The sequence below is a fragment of the Nannospalax galili genome, unplaced genomic scaffold (assembly GCF_000622305.1).
Source record: "Nannospalax galili isolate Female #2095 unplaced genomic scaffold, S.galili_v1.0 scaffold304, whole genome shotgun sequence".
In the NCBI taxonomy this organism is placed as follows: domain Eukaryota; kingdom Metazoa; phylum Chordata; class Mammalia; order Rodentia; family Spalacidae; genus Nannospalax; species Nannospalax galili.
In genome coordinates this window covers 3,048,481-3,062,751 of record NW_008352325.1, presented here as the reverse complement: position 1 = coordinate 3,062,751, position 14,271 = coordinate 3,048,481, and the positions used below count along the sequence as shown (strand labels likewise).

Sequence of the window (14,271 nt, the reverse complement as noted above, 5' to 3'; positions counted from 1 at the left end):
CTGCATTATCATTGAAAGGTAAAGAACTCTCCCATAGAAAGAAGAGGCGATCAGAAAGTCAGATGGAAAGCCCAGACCCCAAGGTTATCTTCCATTTGCAGGGTCATTGGGATCCCCAGTAAAGGGACTTCATCTATAGGAGACCATGAGATGTTTTACAAAAACTAAGGAAAGCCTATAGTTCTATTAAAATTGCAGCTGTAATCCAGTTGTGATACAAATAAATGTTACAGGGAAATGAACATGATGTCCTCCTCTGATTTTCAGATATGCAGTGCTTCCATGGATGTATCTGATGTCCAGAATCTTTTCCAGCTCAGATGTAGCTTTCATCTCCTACATCTCCTTGAACTTTGTCTGTGGCTTGTGTACCATGCTGATGACCACCATGCCCTGGCTTTTGGCCATCATTTCCAAAGCCCAGGTAAGTCAGTGGCAGTGGCCCATCTCCAAAGTTGCCAGTGACAGGAGAATGTTAGTTTCTTCAATGCTACTATGACAAAACAGCTGACATACACAATTAAAGGCAAAGGAATCATTTTGGCTCATGGTTTATGAGAGCTTTCAGTCTATTATCCTTTGCTGTTGATTTGGGGCCTGTCCAGGAGCATGTGCAAGAAGAGGCTGCTCACCTCATGGTAGAGAGGAAGCAGAGTGTGAGGAAGGGACTGAGAACTGTGCATACCCATCAAAGGCATGAACTCACAGACCTACTCCATTCAACCAGATCCCTCATCCTATAGATGGCAGAATCTCTCAAAATAGTGCCACCATCTGGAGACCAAGTGTTCAGCATATGGGGGACACCAGATTCAAACCCTAACAAGGCTATGTCCCAACACTGTTGCTTTTCTACTGAAATTCAGTGGAAATGCATGCATTCCCAGTGTCTTTTAACTTTCTGCCTCCTTCCAGTCAATCAATCAATCAATCAATGAATCATCAATCATCAATCAATCAGTCAATCAGCCAATCACTTTTTGATACCATCCCTAGCAGTGTTAGAGGCAAGATGAGCCCTTTCTGTAGACATACCTTTAGTTCCCTGACTCTCTCCTTCCAGCCTTTCCTTTTTCTTTTCATAATGAGGCTACCCTTACTCTTGGCTTCAGACTTAAGACATCTGTCAGTCCCTCACTGTCCCCTCTGTGACTGTGGAAACAGGGGTTTGACTCTGTCCTCTCCTTAGCTCTCATGTTCCAACCCTCTCCATCCCTGTTTCCTGTTTTCCTCTCTCTCTGCACTATGCTCCCAAGACTCTGCTGTTCACAAGTGCTCTGATGACGCAGTAGATCCCAGGTGTTTGAATGAGTTGCAACCTGTGAAACTCACCTGGAAAACATACAGAGCTTCTAGCCAAAGGATTTACTGATCATCCCATTTACAATGAGAGAGGACTGAGATCCACCCTACTGGGACAGGTTCCCTCTTTGTGGCTGGGTTTCAGACTTAGTAGACTTTCAGCTGATGGCTGATATTATCTCTTATTATTGTGTCTCATGTTTGCTTAGAAACCGTGGCGTATGTAAACATCCATTATGCATTCAATGAGGCCAATGATCTATTTCAGTGACTTTTTTTACAGATCGAATGTGACACTAATCTATATTAATATGCTAGCCTTTAAATAGACAGCTTGCAGAACAATTAATTGGCTTTAATTTGAGCAAAGTACTGAAGTCAGCAGAAGCAGCATAGAGGTTCCACTCCACCCCATTGACTTCTAATATAACATGGACTACTGTGGATGTTATAAACTAAGGTGGAAAGAAAATCAGACTCAAGATAGATACAATTGGAAGAAACCAAAAACCAGGTCAGCCCTGGGGGACAGGATGACAGAAGAGGGATAATTAGGTCTGCAAGGAAGAGGAAGGCTGGAATTAAAGATGAAACTAGCCAGAAACTTTTTATCCAGGAGAGCATAACAGCATGGTAAGTCAAAAGGGACTGTTACCTGTAATTATAAACAGCATTGCTTTCCTGAAAGAGTCAACAGGCAATGGTGGTTCCTGGAAAAAATGGGTCTACATCAAGTGACAATAAGCAGTGAAAGACAACTGTATTTGCTCTACGCTGTCGTTGCATTTGCCCTTTATTGTGATATTGTTTGCTTAAGACACTCAAAATTGTTCAAATATTCATTTCAATTAATTTCAAATATTTATTTTTTATGTTTAAAAACATTGTATACTTGAAAGATTAGTGAAAGAAATCAATAAAGGCAACTGGACTATAGATTAGAAGCTAGTATTATGTATTGAAGTGTCAATGTGATTGTTTTTGTTGTTATCAAAATGCAGGTACAGAGTGATGTATCTTGGGGTGATATGAAAGGTCAGGAACATATTTCTCTCCCAGGAGTGAAGATTTCTCTAGCAACCTAGAGGGTGTTGGTGGGTGAGAAGTCACGGCTTCTGTTTCTCTGTGTATGATCATGTCATCAGTTCCCACTCCTCCCACACCCAGCAGTGGAGATTGTCATTCTATGAATTTGTGTGGGGTTTTTATTAATTCAGTGTTCACATGTCACAAAATCTTCATTCACACTTGGATGGAAACCACTGTGGATTCTTCAACATGAGCTATAAATTCATTGCCACTACTACACCTTCATTAATTATCAATTCCTGAATTAAAAGCTTCAATATTCTGCTGCTCCTGGACTATCACTAATAATATAAAGTGATCCAGGGATGAAGCTTTATGAAAAGTGGAATTAACAAGTCCCTTTGGTTGAAGTGTGTTACTAGTGTTAGTCAAGGAAAAACTAAGAGAGAACTGAGATAAGCAGTTGTACTTTCTCCACCTCATGTGAAAGGCAACCAAATATTCTGATAGTAGATAATGTACGATTATTAAATTTTCTATTGTTCCCAAACTAAATTATTCACAATTATACTTAAACTAGACAAGCTTCAAGACTGTGTCATAAGGAAAAACTGGCATTGTCCAGTATGAATTATATTGTTGACACTTCTGAAGGTTTAATATTTATGATGGACATGTTCCCTATTGTGTATTATAGGCACACATTAGGATGATTTTATTGCTTTATTAAATATGATTGCTTATATTTAGATCAGTTTTATAGCTGGAAAACAGACTGTAAAATGAAAGCCTAGATCTTTATTTTCAGGTCTTCGTTCGGTGGTTCTAGTTAATGTGGCCATCCTGGTGTAAACACTGTACAGTAGGTGCCCTAAGTGGAAAGGTTAGCTGACAGAGCAGCACTTTCCCCAAAGGCTACATTTCTCTTTGAGCAGACCTTATTCTTTGGACCAGAAAGGCTGAGACCATGCCCTGCTGCGTGGTGGCTTGTATACATCAATCATCATCTGAAGACTATATTTCCTCTTTGGCACCTATGCTTGTCTTTTGGTAGCTTGTACATTTATTGGGAGAGTGAAGTAGGGAATGCTAAGATTTGAAAGCATACAGTAAGTCACAAAGCTTGCAGTGAACAACCACCATTGCTCTAATCTTTACCTCATGGGAAAGTAAAATTAGCAATCACCGGGTGGTTAAAAACACTAATCTTTGTTACAGGAGGTTTAGATGCACTCATTTTAAGGTTTGAGTTCAAATACAGAGCCTGTCTTCTGTTTCACGTTTGCTTTGAATTCTGTTTTGATCTCTTTCTGTTTTCTTTCTTTTTAATATTTGTTCTTGTGACATCTTATAATACTGTAATACTGTTTTAACATATTACTGTGCGCTAAAAACAAACTGTGCATTTTCATGTTACTTAAATGTTCACAGTCATACCTTTCAACATAACCAACTCATTGAAATACTCACATCACTGTGTCTGCCGTGTTGCCCATGGGAGGGTTGCTGTAATAGCATACCATGGACCAGGAGGCTTGAAGAGCAGACATTATTTTCTCACAGTTCTGGTACCTGGGAAGTCCAAGATCAATGTGGTCTTAGATTTAGTTTCTCACGAGGGTCCTGCTGTTGGTCTGCAGCTTGCTGCCTTCCTACAGTGATCTCACATGATGAAGAGTGAGAGAAATGGCCAGTGTCCTTTCACTTCCTACTAGGGCACTAAGTTCATTACTCAGATTTCATGTACCCATAACTACCTCAAAGGCCCCACTATCTAAACCAACATATTAGAGACAAAACTTCAACAAATGTATTTTGGAGTGATATAATATGCCTTCCTTAATGCTCTTCCTTGGGATTCCAAGATTCATGACTTTTTCACTGGCCAATTGCACTGAGTCTGCCTCAGAAACTCCAGAATAGTTCACTTATTGCAGCCCAGCTATACATTGTAAAGCCTACCAACTCAACTCAAATTTTATCTGATTTAGATATGGGTGAGACTCAAAAACATGTTTCATCCCAGGCAAACTTCCTTCCCGCTGTGAACCTGTAAAATCAAATATATGGAATGGACATAGGACACACATTCCCACTCCAAAAATGGAGAAGAGGAAGAAGAAGAGGGTGGTGATAATGATCAGGAGGAGGAAGCGGACGGCATTCCAGCATGTAAAACCTAGGAAGACAGATATAAGATATCAAGAGTAATTCTCTTCGGTTCCATGGCTGTCTGAGGGTGTCTCTGACTGAATGGGTTAGGGAAGACTTGGCACATAGCTCCAGCCAAGGACAACAGGAATTTATTGGTTTATGATTTGAAAATGAAAATGACTTTTAATGCAATCTTCTTTTTCTTTCACTGTGTAGAATTTGCAGAAAATCTACAATGTCCTCAAGTGGGTCTTTACTGTTTTTCCTCAATTCTGCCTGGGGCAAGGACTCATAGAACTCTGCTATAATCAGATCAAGTATGACCTGACCCACAACTTCGGCATTGATTCCTATGTGAGTCCCTTTGAAATGAATTTTTTGGGCTGGATCTTCGTGGACTTGACCTTGCAGGGCACAGTTCTTCTCCTCTTGAGGATTCTGCTACATGGGGACCTTCTACGGTGGTCAAGGTGTGTTCTACAGGGCTTGAGTTTAATTAGTACCATTGGCTCTTGAATAAACAATGAAGGAAATCTCCATCCAGAGGTTTCAGGATAAGAAATGTGTCTAATTGTTATAATGTATGGTTCTAATAAGTTAAGGATTTGTGTTTCCTTTTATTTGATAGCTATGAGTCACCGACTCACCAGGAAGAATTTAAAAAGATAAGGTGCCAACCTATGAGATAATCTTTCCAATTATTTTGCTGACTCTATGTATTTTTCACTTTGTAATTGCTTAATTTTTCTATTACTTTATAACATCTGAGGTGACTCTTGTTGATATCATAAGCTAATTTATTTCTAGAATTACATGCCATTAATTCATGGAGGCAGAAAGGTATGGAAATTCAGAGCAGAAGATCACATAACTTTGCCAGACGCAATTCCTTCTGTGACTGTTTCCCTATCTTTGTTAAGTGAAGATGGAGGTCAAGCCTGGTTACAGTGTATGTAGATGTACAGAATCTTGTGGGTATTCAGAAACACAGACACATACACACAGATATATACATATTCACACTTACACACATACAAACACATAAACACAGATGCATACATCCATATCCACATATACACACATACATTCAACATACAGATACATACATATACACACATATACATACACACATACACATATATCCACACACATATACCATATACACATAAACCCAGATATCCACACACATACACATACACAAATATCTCACATATACACACATCCACCCATATACACATATTCATACATACACACAAATGTATACACATACACATAAACACACATATCTACACATATACACACATAAACACATATATACACATACACACATATACACATTCACACATATAAACACATACACATGTACACACATGCACATATATACATGTTCACACTCATACATATATTCACACATATATACACATGCACAAATACACATATATGCATACATATACACATATGCATACACACACCAGCATACATGAAACTTAAGATTTCCTTGCAAATATTCTGAAATCTTGTCCAATAATATACTGAAATTTGTAAGGCAGAACCGCCCTTTCATGTGCAGGGCCCACGCTGCTGTGCTTGCCCCTCCATGACTGAATCTACTGATCTTTTTCCTTCTGTCTGTGTTCCTTCAATTTCAGCTTGAGGGAGAGACTTTCCTCCTTCCAATACCTATCTAATTATAGCTTCATCTTTTTTTGAGGGCTTCTCAAAGGATGGATTCTTTATGGAAATTATTAAAATGCTGTTATTAAAAAGCTATTACAGATTATAAAGCTGTATTATTATTTGGGGTGATCCCTTTGTATGTATTTTTTTCTTTTCAGTCATTTCATGACATACTTCTTTCCATAGCACCTTGAGGCTGCTAAAGTAGAGAACCATTTTGAATTCAAATCCCAAAGCTCTTTTGAATTTGGCCATAATTACTCTGGAATTTGCAGGTTTCCAATCGTTGGCTGAATTTGAAGTAGAATCCGGAGGCCCTTGTCAATCTAATTGGTTCTGTGATAGCCTTAATAGTTTAATATGTTTAAAATCTGCAAAGTAGAATCCCCTCTGGCAGATTCCAGGTTGCTCAGTCCTCCTATAATATCAAAGGAGCTTCTTCAGTGAAAGGACTTTTTGTGCTCCCTTTACTTCATATAGTATATGAATTGAGCAGTATTTTAGAATAATGTCCTTGCTATCCAAGCAAGAAGTCATCTTTGTCTTTCTATGCTAGTATGACGGCCAAGGAGCACAGGCATTGTCTAACCCTCTGCTTCTTTATGGCTGTTTCCATGATTGTAAGTCCGCATCAATGTGTTATTTAAATCCAAATCAAACCTAATCATTAATTCATTGCTGAAAATGAAAATCCCAAGGTTCTAAGCAAGTTCTCCTAAGGAAAGTTATGCTAGTCCTAGCTGACTCTTGGAAGAGAATAGGAGGACCCTCTTCCCCTCCCCAATGAAAAGCCTTTTTCACCTGAACAACGTGTTTCAGTCACCAGCACAGAGCTGGACACTATTGTGGAGCCCATTTCACCACTGTCTTTCTCTAAGCGATGCTGACTTTCACGTACAACTCCTCTGCTGCCTTTGCTTGTCTGCTAAGAATACAGGCATTTATTAGCACATAGCCCTGGCCAGAGAGCAGCCAGGAGAAGTGTTTTGGGGAGATTTTGCCTGTTCTTTCTGCAGTCTGGAGTTGGCCTGTGCTTTCTGAATCCCTATGCTGGTGGATTAGAACAAACACCTGGTCTAGACATCAGCTGTGGTGAATATCAGGAAAGGCCTGCTGTGTCTACTGCCTGCCTGGATCCTTCCTCTGTTGTATTGCAATTGGAGGATGACTGAGTGCACATTGTTAAGCAAAGCTGGATGAATTAGGAACTTAGTTTGTTTGACTATTATCCAACAAGAAGTAAGCTTAGACATTTGTCCTCTGCCCATGGAATGAGGGGATTTAAAGAATGTGCTGCCCAGTCCTCTCCTGTAGCCTGAGATGATGGGCAGCTTTGGGGATGAGACCAGGAGATGCGCATAAAGTTTCACAGGTGGTCCTCATGAGTAATGGATGTGCCTCTTGGGTGTGAGTTGCTGTGGGCATGAATCTGAGTGACATGACAGAAGGATATAAGGACATGATTTATTAGAGAGTAAAAGAACCTCTAAACTGCCAGTACCTGGCTGGCAGAGGGTCAGAGTGTGCTTTTCTTATCTGGAAAAGGGAAACACCACCAAGCAGAAATGTGCAAATTTAATAGAGTTTAGTAAAATGAACAAACTCATGCAATCCATTTTAGATTGATAAGTTGAATACTTCTGATGTTTTTCTGGGCCCCTTCCTCCCCTCCTGCTCCTGAATTTCCACCCTCTGGGTAGCTGCTGTTCTTATTTTTATCTACCTTGATTCATTTTACTTTCTTTCAAATTCTATATAAATGACACTGGATCCTTCTGAGAATCTAACTCCCTTTTTTTTTCATCATCTTGGTGTGTGTGTAGTAAATTGGAGTTTTGTGAGGTAGTGATTTCAGATATGGAAAATAATACAGGGTACCGAATCAGGATGACCAAGGACTGACCGTGGAGATTTTCTCTTAGCAGTGATACCCTTTTATTTTGGAATAATTTGAGAATTGCAAAAAGAAATTGTGAAAGAAAATTTCCTTTTGCCACTTTCCTCTGTGAATATATGATTATACACTGCATCACAGTATTTCGCACTGAAAGAAGACAATCCATACAGTATTCAGTGGTTGGCACTTATTTAACCATTAAAATACAGGCGCATTATACTTTACTGGGAAAATGAAAATTTACTTTGAAGTTAAAATATGACAGGTAGTGGTGGTTCTAGAGACATGGCTCAGCGATTAAGAGGATCAGAAAGTTTTTCCTAATACTCATGTCTGGTAGCTCACAACTGAGAGGAATCTAACATTCTCTTTTGGCTTTTGTAGGCATCTGTACTCATGTGGCACACTTGCACACACACACACACAGACAAATAGATAGACACATAAATAAAAAGTAATACAAAAACTAAAATATGCCAGATGGGAATCCTCAAAAGAATGGTAGAGTGACCCAATTACAAGTGAAAATTAGATTAATATTCTTCTGGAAAATATTTGTTGACTATTATGCAAGATGTGTAAAAGACTGACTATATAATTCTTTTGAAATCCAACTTATACTATAAACCTAGAGTATTTGAGTCCTTTTCTATAAAAGGTGTATACAAAATCTATTTTGTTAAATATTTTATTATATGAATTGGTTGCTATCAACATACCTATAAAAGTTGATATTTTATAATAGTGTGATAAGTATTTCTTACATTGAGCACAAGGTCTGGCATGGCTTTATTATCCATGAAATTAAGAGCCACGTTAAGTGTTGATTTATTTCAGCATCTTGTAGTAACACATATTTGCTTTGGTTAAAGGAAGGGGATGATGGGGCTAGGATGCTCTGACAGAGCAGAAGGTCTCAGGGATCTGCCTTCTTTCTTCACAAGTATAACACAGACTATTCCAGCGCTTTCCCAGGTGGGAATTAACTCTGCCTTTATCTTCCCAGGGGCCACTCTTCCCAGCAGGACACACTCAAGTCTGCTAAGGACATAGATGTTGAAAAGGAGCAAAGGAGGGTAGTTGAAGGAAGGACCAACGGAGACATTCTTGTGTTATGCAACCTTAGTAAAAGTTATGGAAGCATTTTCAGGAAGACTACCGCTGTGCAAGATGTCAGTCTGGGCATACCAAGAGGAGAGGTAACAAAGCTGCTATTTTTACCCTTTTCTGTTATGAACCCATGAACTCTAATTGTGGTTCTGCTTGGAGCAGTCTCAGAATAGATGAACTCATAGTTAAGAGCAGCGTTTACATTTCAGAGCTTCTCAAAACAAGGTCACAGAAGCAAAGTTGGAAAGAAGTTCTCTTAGCAGAGCGAATCTTTGCCAGTTGATTCAAACATTTGTTTTGTTTCATAATTTTTTTAAATTTCATGTAACTGGGGAATTTTAAGGATGGTTTGATTTTTGGAATATGAAATAACTTTTGGTGGAGTGCAAATATTTTTAAAAATGCAGTTAAAGAACCCACTTCTCCCTCTTACCTGGACTTCAATTTTCTCTCAATGCCCAATGAAGTCTAACTACTAAAATGCTACTCTGGAGGGTTACTGAATGCACACACTGGAGCAGCTGCGGAGAGAGCGCTAATCAGAACTGACAGAAGTCATATAAATTGATTCTGATTTGTACTAATGCATAAAGGGAAATCCGTCCTAGAAATGATTGCCTTTAATTAGCTGTTAAAAATAAAAGCACACCTTGCTTGTGCATTGTTAAAGGCCCCTAAGACAATCAAAGTCAGCTATATTGCTATCTTGTTGCAAGCCATGCCCTCTTACTAAGCAGATAATTCAACTTTGAGTACTCTGAGATACACAGAGACCAAGAGATCATCAAACGCAATCCAGGGGTGTCCTTATGTCTGGAACCATGGTTTGTAGCACAACAGAACAAAATGTTGTTTTGACTGATTTTGTACTAGCTCTGTAATTTTACCTATCTTATTGAATTGTAAATAAAAATTAATCCTATTAAAATCAGTATTAAATTTTCTACTCTCTATCCATGGTTGTTTTAAACCAAAGTGAAGAACAAAACTTGGAAATCTTACGAATGGTGATTTTTCAAATGGAAGGTTCCTGTTGTCCTCTTCATTGTCAGTGTTCTGTTACTTTAACAAAACACCTGAGACACTTATAAAGTGAAAGATTGAGTTTAGATCATGGTTTTGGAGAATTCAGTTCATGACCTACTGGCCTCATAGCGTCATTGGGCCTCTGGTGCCCCAATGCATTATGGTAGAAATGCGTGAGGAGGAAACTGCTCACCTCATGGCCAAGTTCTAGAAAGAAAGGAAGAGGAGGGACCAGGTTCTAGGATCTTCTTCAACAGTTTAAGGTCATTGACCTAAAATGTCCCACGAGGTCCCACTTCCTAAGGGGGATTCCATTGACCAATGGCCATGCTTACAGGCCATTGGGTACTTTCAAGATCTAAACTCTACCATGATCTTTGCTCTGGTCTTTTATGACTAGCACAATTTGCCTAGATGGGAACTACCTTACAAGCATGGGAAGATGGGAAAAGTTTTTGAAAAGTACAGAGATTACAGATATGTCCCCCTGCCTCTGAGAATCACCACTTAGGTAGGAAACACATCATAAACACATGTATTATTTTGATTCTGGACTGGGTAAGAAAGCACAATAGTAGGTTTTATTTGCTTTACACCTGGTATACCAAGGAAATACAACAGCAGATAACAAAAGACTTATGACAGGCAGGGCTGGGGATTGAACCAGAGAGATGGTTTGGATAGGTGGATAAGGCATCTTAGATCAGGTGTGGTAGCCTACTAGGCATGACATGTGACAGATCTGGAATGCTATGCACCCTAACTAGGATAGTGAGACAATCCTAACTGAGGCATGTGGTGATTCAGTGCACTGAAGGTGTCCAGAGACACACGATGGAGTTTTGTGATAGGCAGGGCATATGGGAGATAAAAATGCAGAAACACTCATGGTCTCAAATCCAAGGAGCCAGTTAGCCAGTTTATGTCAGTAGACATCAGTAACCAGACATCAGAAATATGTCTGGGAGGGAAATTGTGTTCTAAGTGGCGTTTCAGGCACATTCTACATGCAGGTACAAGATGAATAGATAGAAGACCTAGAAAAATGGTGGGTGAAGGACATTTTTTTACATGAAATATGAGACAGGATGGAAATAGAAATCAGTTGACTGTCATGTTCTAAAACTCGAGGTCATCTCCTTTGTTAATGTCAGGATCAGGCTAGGCTCTGAGTAAAGACTGAATTTACAGCTTCTTCATTAGATAAGAAGGCAGATAGTTACCAGAACGATCTACAGTCTGCCATCTGTCATTTACCAATTTATCATCTATTATCTATCTCTGTATCATCTGTTTATCAATTCCTTTTTCATTTATTGTGATCGATCAGTCAATGTATCTGTTATTGATGTACTTACCTGTCTATCCATCCATCTCTCATATATTTGAGAGTGGAGGATGAAATATCTTTCAGAAGTACTTTAATACTGAATCCAGAAGGACAATAATTGCTTCAGTGATGTGGATTCCTGAGACTACTTCTGCTGCATAGTTTGGGTTACTGGGTTTGTTGCTCCTTCTTTTCAGTGTCTCAAACATGAATTTACCTTTCTTTACATACATGCCAACGTTTTCATACTCAAGTGGCACAATAACTTTCAAAGCACCTTGTATACATGAAATGCTTTATACAGTAGCATGCTGTTAAAATGTACCAACCTCGCACATCAAAACATCAACTCAATGTCAAAGCAAATGCCATTTCTAATATACTCTTGATTATATGTCATGCGTTCTATCTAATTTCACCTTTTGCTCTCAGTGCTTTGGACTCCTTGGGGTGAATGGCGCTGGGAAGAGCACCACATTCAAAATGTTGAATGGTGAAATTCCTCCAAGTTCAGGACGTGTGGTCATCAGGACTCCTCGAGGGTATGATCCACATTTTATTATTTTTCTTACCACTTTAGATGATAGATAACAAGCTCAAGGAGCCCCCCAGCATCCCCTCAGTTCTGTGGAACATACTTTAGAGACACTATTTTCCTCTAAACTCAAATTCCACTTATCACTTCTTCAAAGGAGAAAAGGAACCTCCCAGTACCAATGGCTGGGGCTCAGTTCTTGTGAACAGAGCCCAAAGCGAAGGAGTTATTGTCACAGAGCAGCTGAGGACAGACCTCCCTCAGAGGGACCAGAATGCATCTCATTCCACGTATCTCATATGTAGCACAGGTGAACAGATGATAGCTAGGGGTCAGTTTTTACTGCTTCTCCCTTGAACATTTCCTTTTGGATAGATTAGAATGGACACATGAGTCCAGACTGTTTCCCTCTTTTACCACCCTAAATCTTGTCTGTCAAGTAATATGGTAACTTTGGGCTGGAAGCAGTACACACATTAAACACCCAAAGAGGGGTAGCTGGAGAAAACATTCTGTTCATGCCCTACACATCCATGAGTTCTGTGCATCAGCAGGTAGCTGGAACTCATCAGAGGCTACAAGTTCTGCAGACAGCCAGCATAGCATCGTTCCTCTGTCTCTTCAGTAGGCCCTGAGCTCCTGCTCTCCCAAGTACCTGATTCTGTAGTTCCTCTTCAATTGCACCCTTTGTTAGGAGGCTTCCCTGCACTATGTGATGCCGACGCACCTCTTTCTGTACATGACTGATGTAGCCTTGGCAGCACGTCTTCCCCTCTGTGCTCTCTCTTCTGTAAAATGACCCCTTGTCTCTTCCTCTCTGAGGCTTTGCAGCTTGCTACTCACTCTTCTAGATTTGTCCTGCTAGAAAACATGCTCAGTACCACACACTAAACTCATGGCTGAAACCTACCAGTACTTTTCTGCTTGTTCCTTCTCCACAAGCTATGCATGTGTACCCTATAGGTGTCCCCAGTGATGTCAACACAGTGTGACAAGACCCCAGACAACAGGTCTTTCCTTTGTCTTTCACGGAAGACTCATTGCATCATTGTAGTGTATGTCAAACAGTCTTTGAAATGACAAAGTGAGAGCTGTGTGTTCTACTTTTCTGAAGGTTATATGACTTGGTGTCAAGTTCTCTGGACCCTATTTGACTCCAAAATATGTTTACCTGGGTTCAGAGCAGCATTTCTAGGTAAACTTTGAGAAAATATGCTTTAGATTTCATTTTTTATATATGGGTTCAAATATGGTTAGTGGAGAAAACTGTTCCAAATTATCAGTCATCAACTAATGCTTTGAATGAACAAATGTTTTTTTCTTATGATACTATTGTACCAGAAAGACATTTATAATACTAAAATTAGTTATCAATATTTGTCTAACTCCTTCATTTTAATTTAGGTATGCATACATATACATGCATTCACATCTAATTTCATCTGTTATCTGTGTGCATGTTTGTACTCATGCATGGACATGTGTGTGTGTCTGTGTATGAATAGCAGCACATATAAAATTCAGATGAGATAGAGGGTGTTTTGTCTACTTTGTATATTCTTCCATAAGTAGAATATTTGTTATCTTCAAAAATTGTGATTGAAAATTTCATTTTTGCATAAGTTTATTGGTGTGAAATCTCGTTGTTCTTTTTGCTTTGTTGGTTATACATGAAATTGAAGATGTTCCCTGTGTTTATTTGTTAGTGCTGCCAACTGCTTGGCACAGATTTTCTTCTTTTTCTACCAATGTTATTTTTTGTTATTTATTGAAATAAGAATTCTTTTCATAATCTCTGTAAAAGCAATCTTTTCTTTACTGCTGAGTAAAACTCCATCGTATAAATGAACCACATTTTCATTATCCACTCGTCAGTTGAGGGACACTTAGGTTGCTTCAATCTCTTAGCTATTGTGAAAAGAGCAGCAACAAACATGGATGTACATGTGTCTCTGCAACAGGATGAGTTCTTTGGGTATATGCCAAGGAGTGGTATAACTGGGTCAAATGGTAGGTTCATTTGTAGTGTTTTAAGAGTTCTCCACACTGCTTTCCATAGGGGCTGAACCAGTTTGCAGCCCCACCACCAGTGGATGAGTGTTCCCCTTTCCCCACATCCCCTCCAACATTTGGTATCATTTGTTTTCTTGATCTTAACCAGTCCGACTGGAGTAAGATGAAATTTAAAGTGTTTTTAATTTGCATTTCCCT

The 14,271-nt window shown here is 39.2% G+C and overlaps 1 protein-coding gene across 1 annotated transcript in view; it reads left to right on the top strand.

Annotated features, from left to right (window-relative positions):
- Nucleotides 1–14,271, top strand: part of Abca13 (ATP binding cassette subfamily A member 13) — a 449,044-nt gene that overhangs the window by 328,536 nt on the left and 106,237 nt on the right. The window contains exons 51-54 of the mRNA XM_017802262.2: nucleotides 268–424; nucleotides 4,702–4,955; nucleotides 9,066–9,258; nucleotides 11,958–12,067. Coding sequence (XP_017657751.1) covers nucleotides 268–424; nucleotides 4,702–4,955; nucleotides 9,066–9,258; nucleotides 11,958–12,067 — 714 coding nt within the window. The remainder of the gene's footprint in view (nucleotides 1–267; nucleotides 425–4,701; nucleotides 4,956–9,065; nucleotides 9,259–11,957; nucleotides 12,068–14,271) is intronic.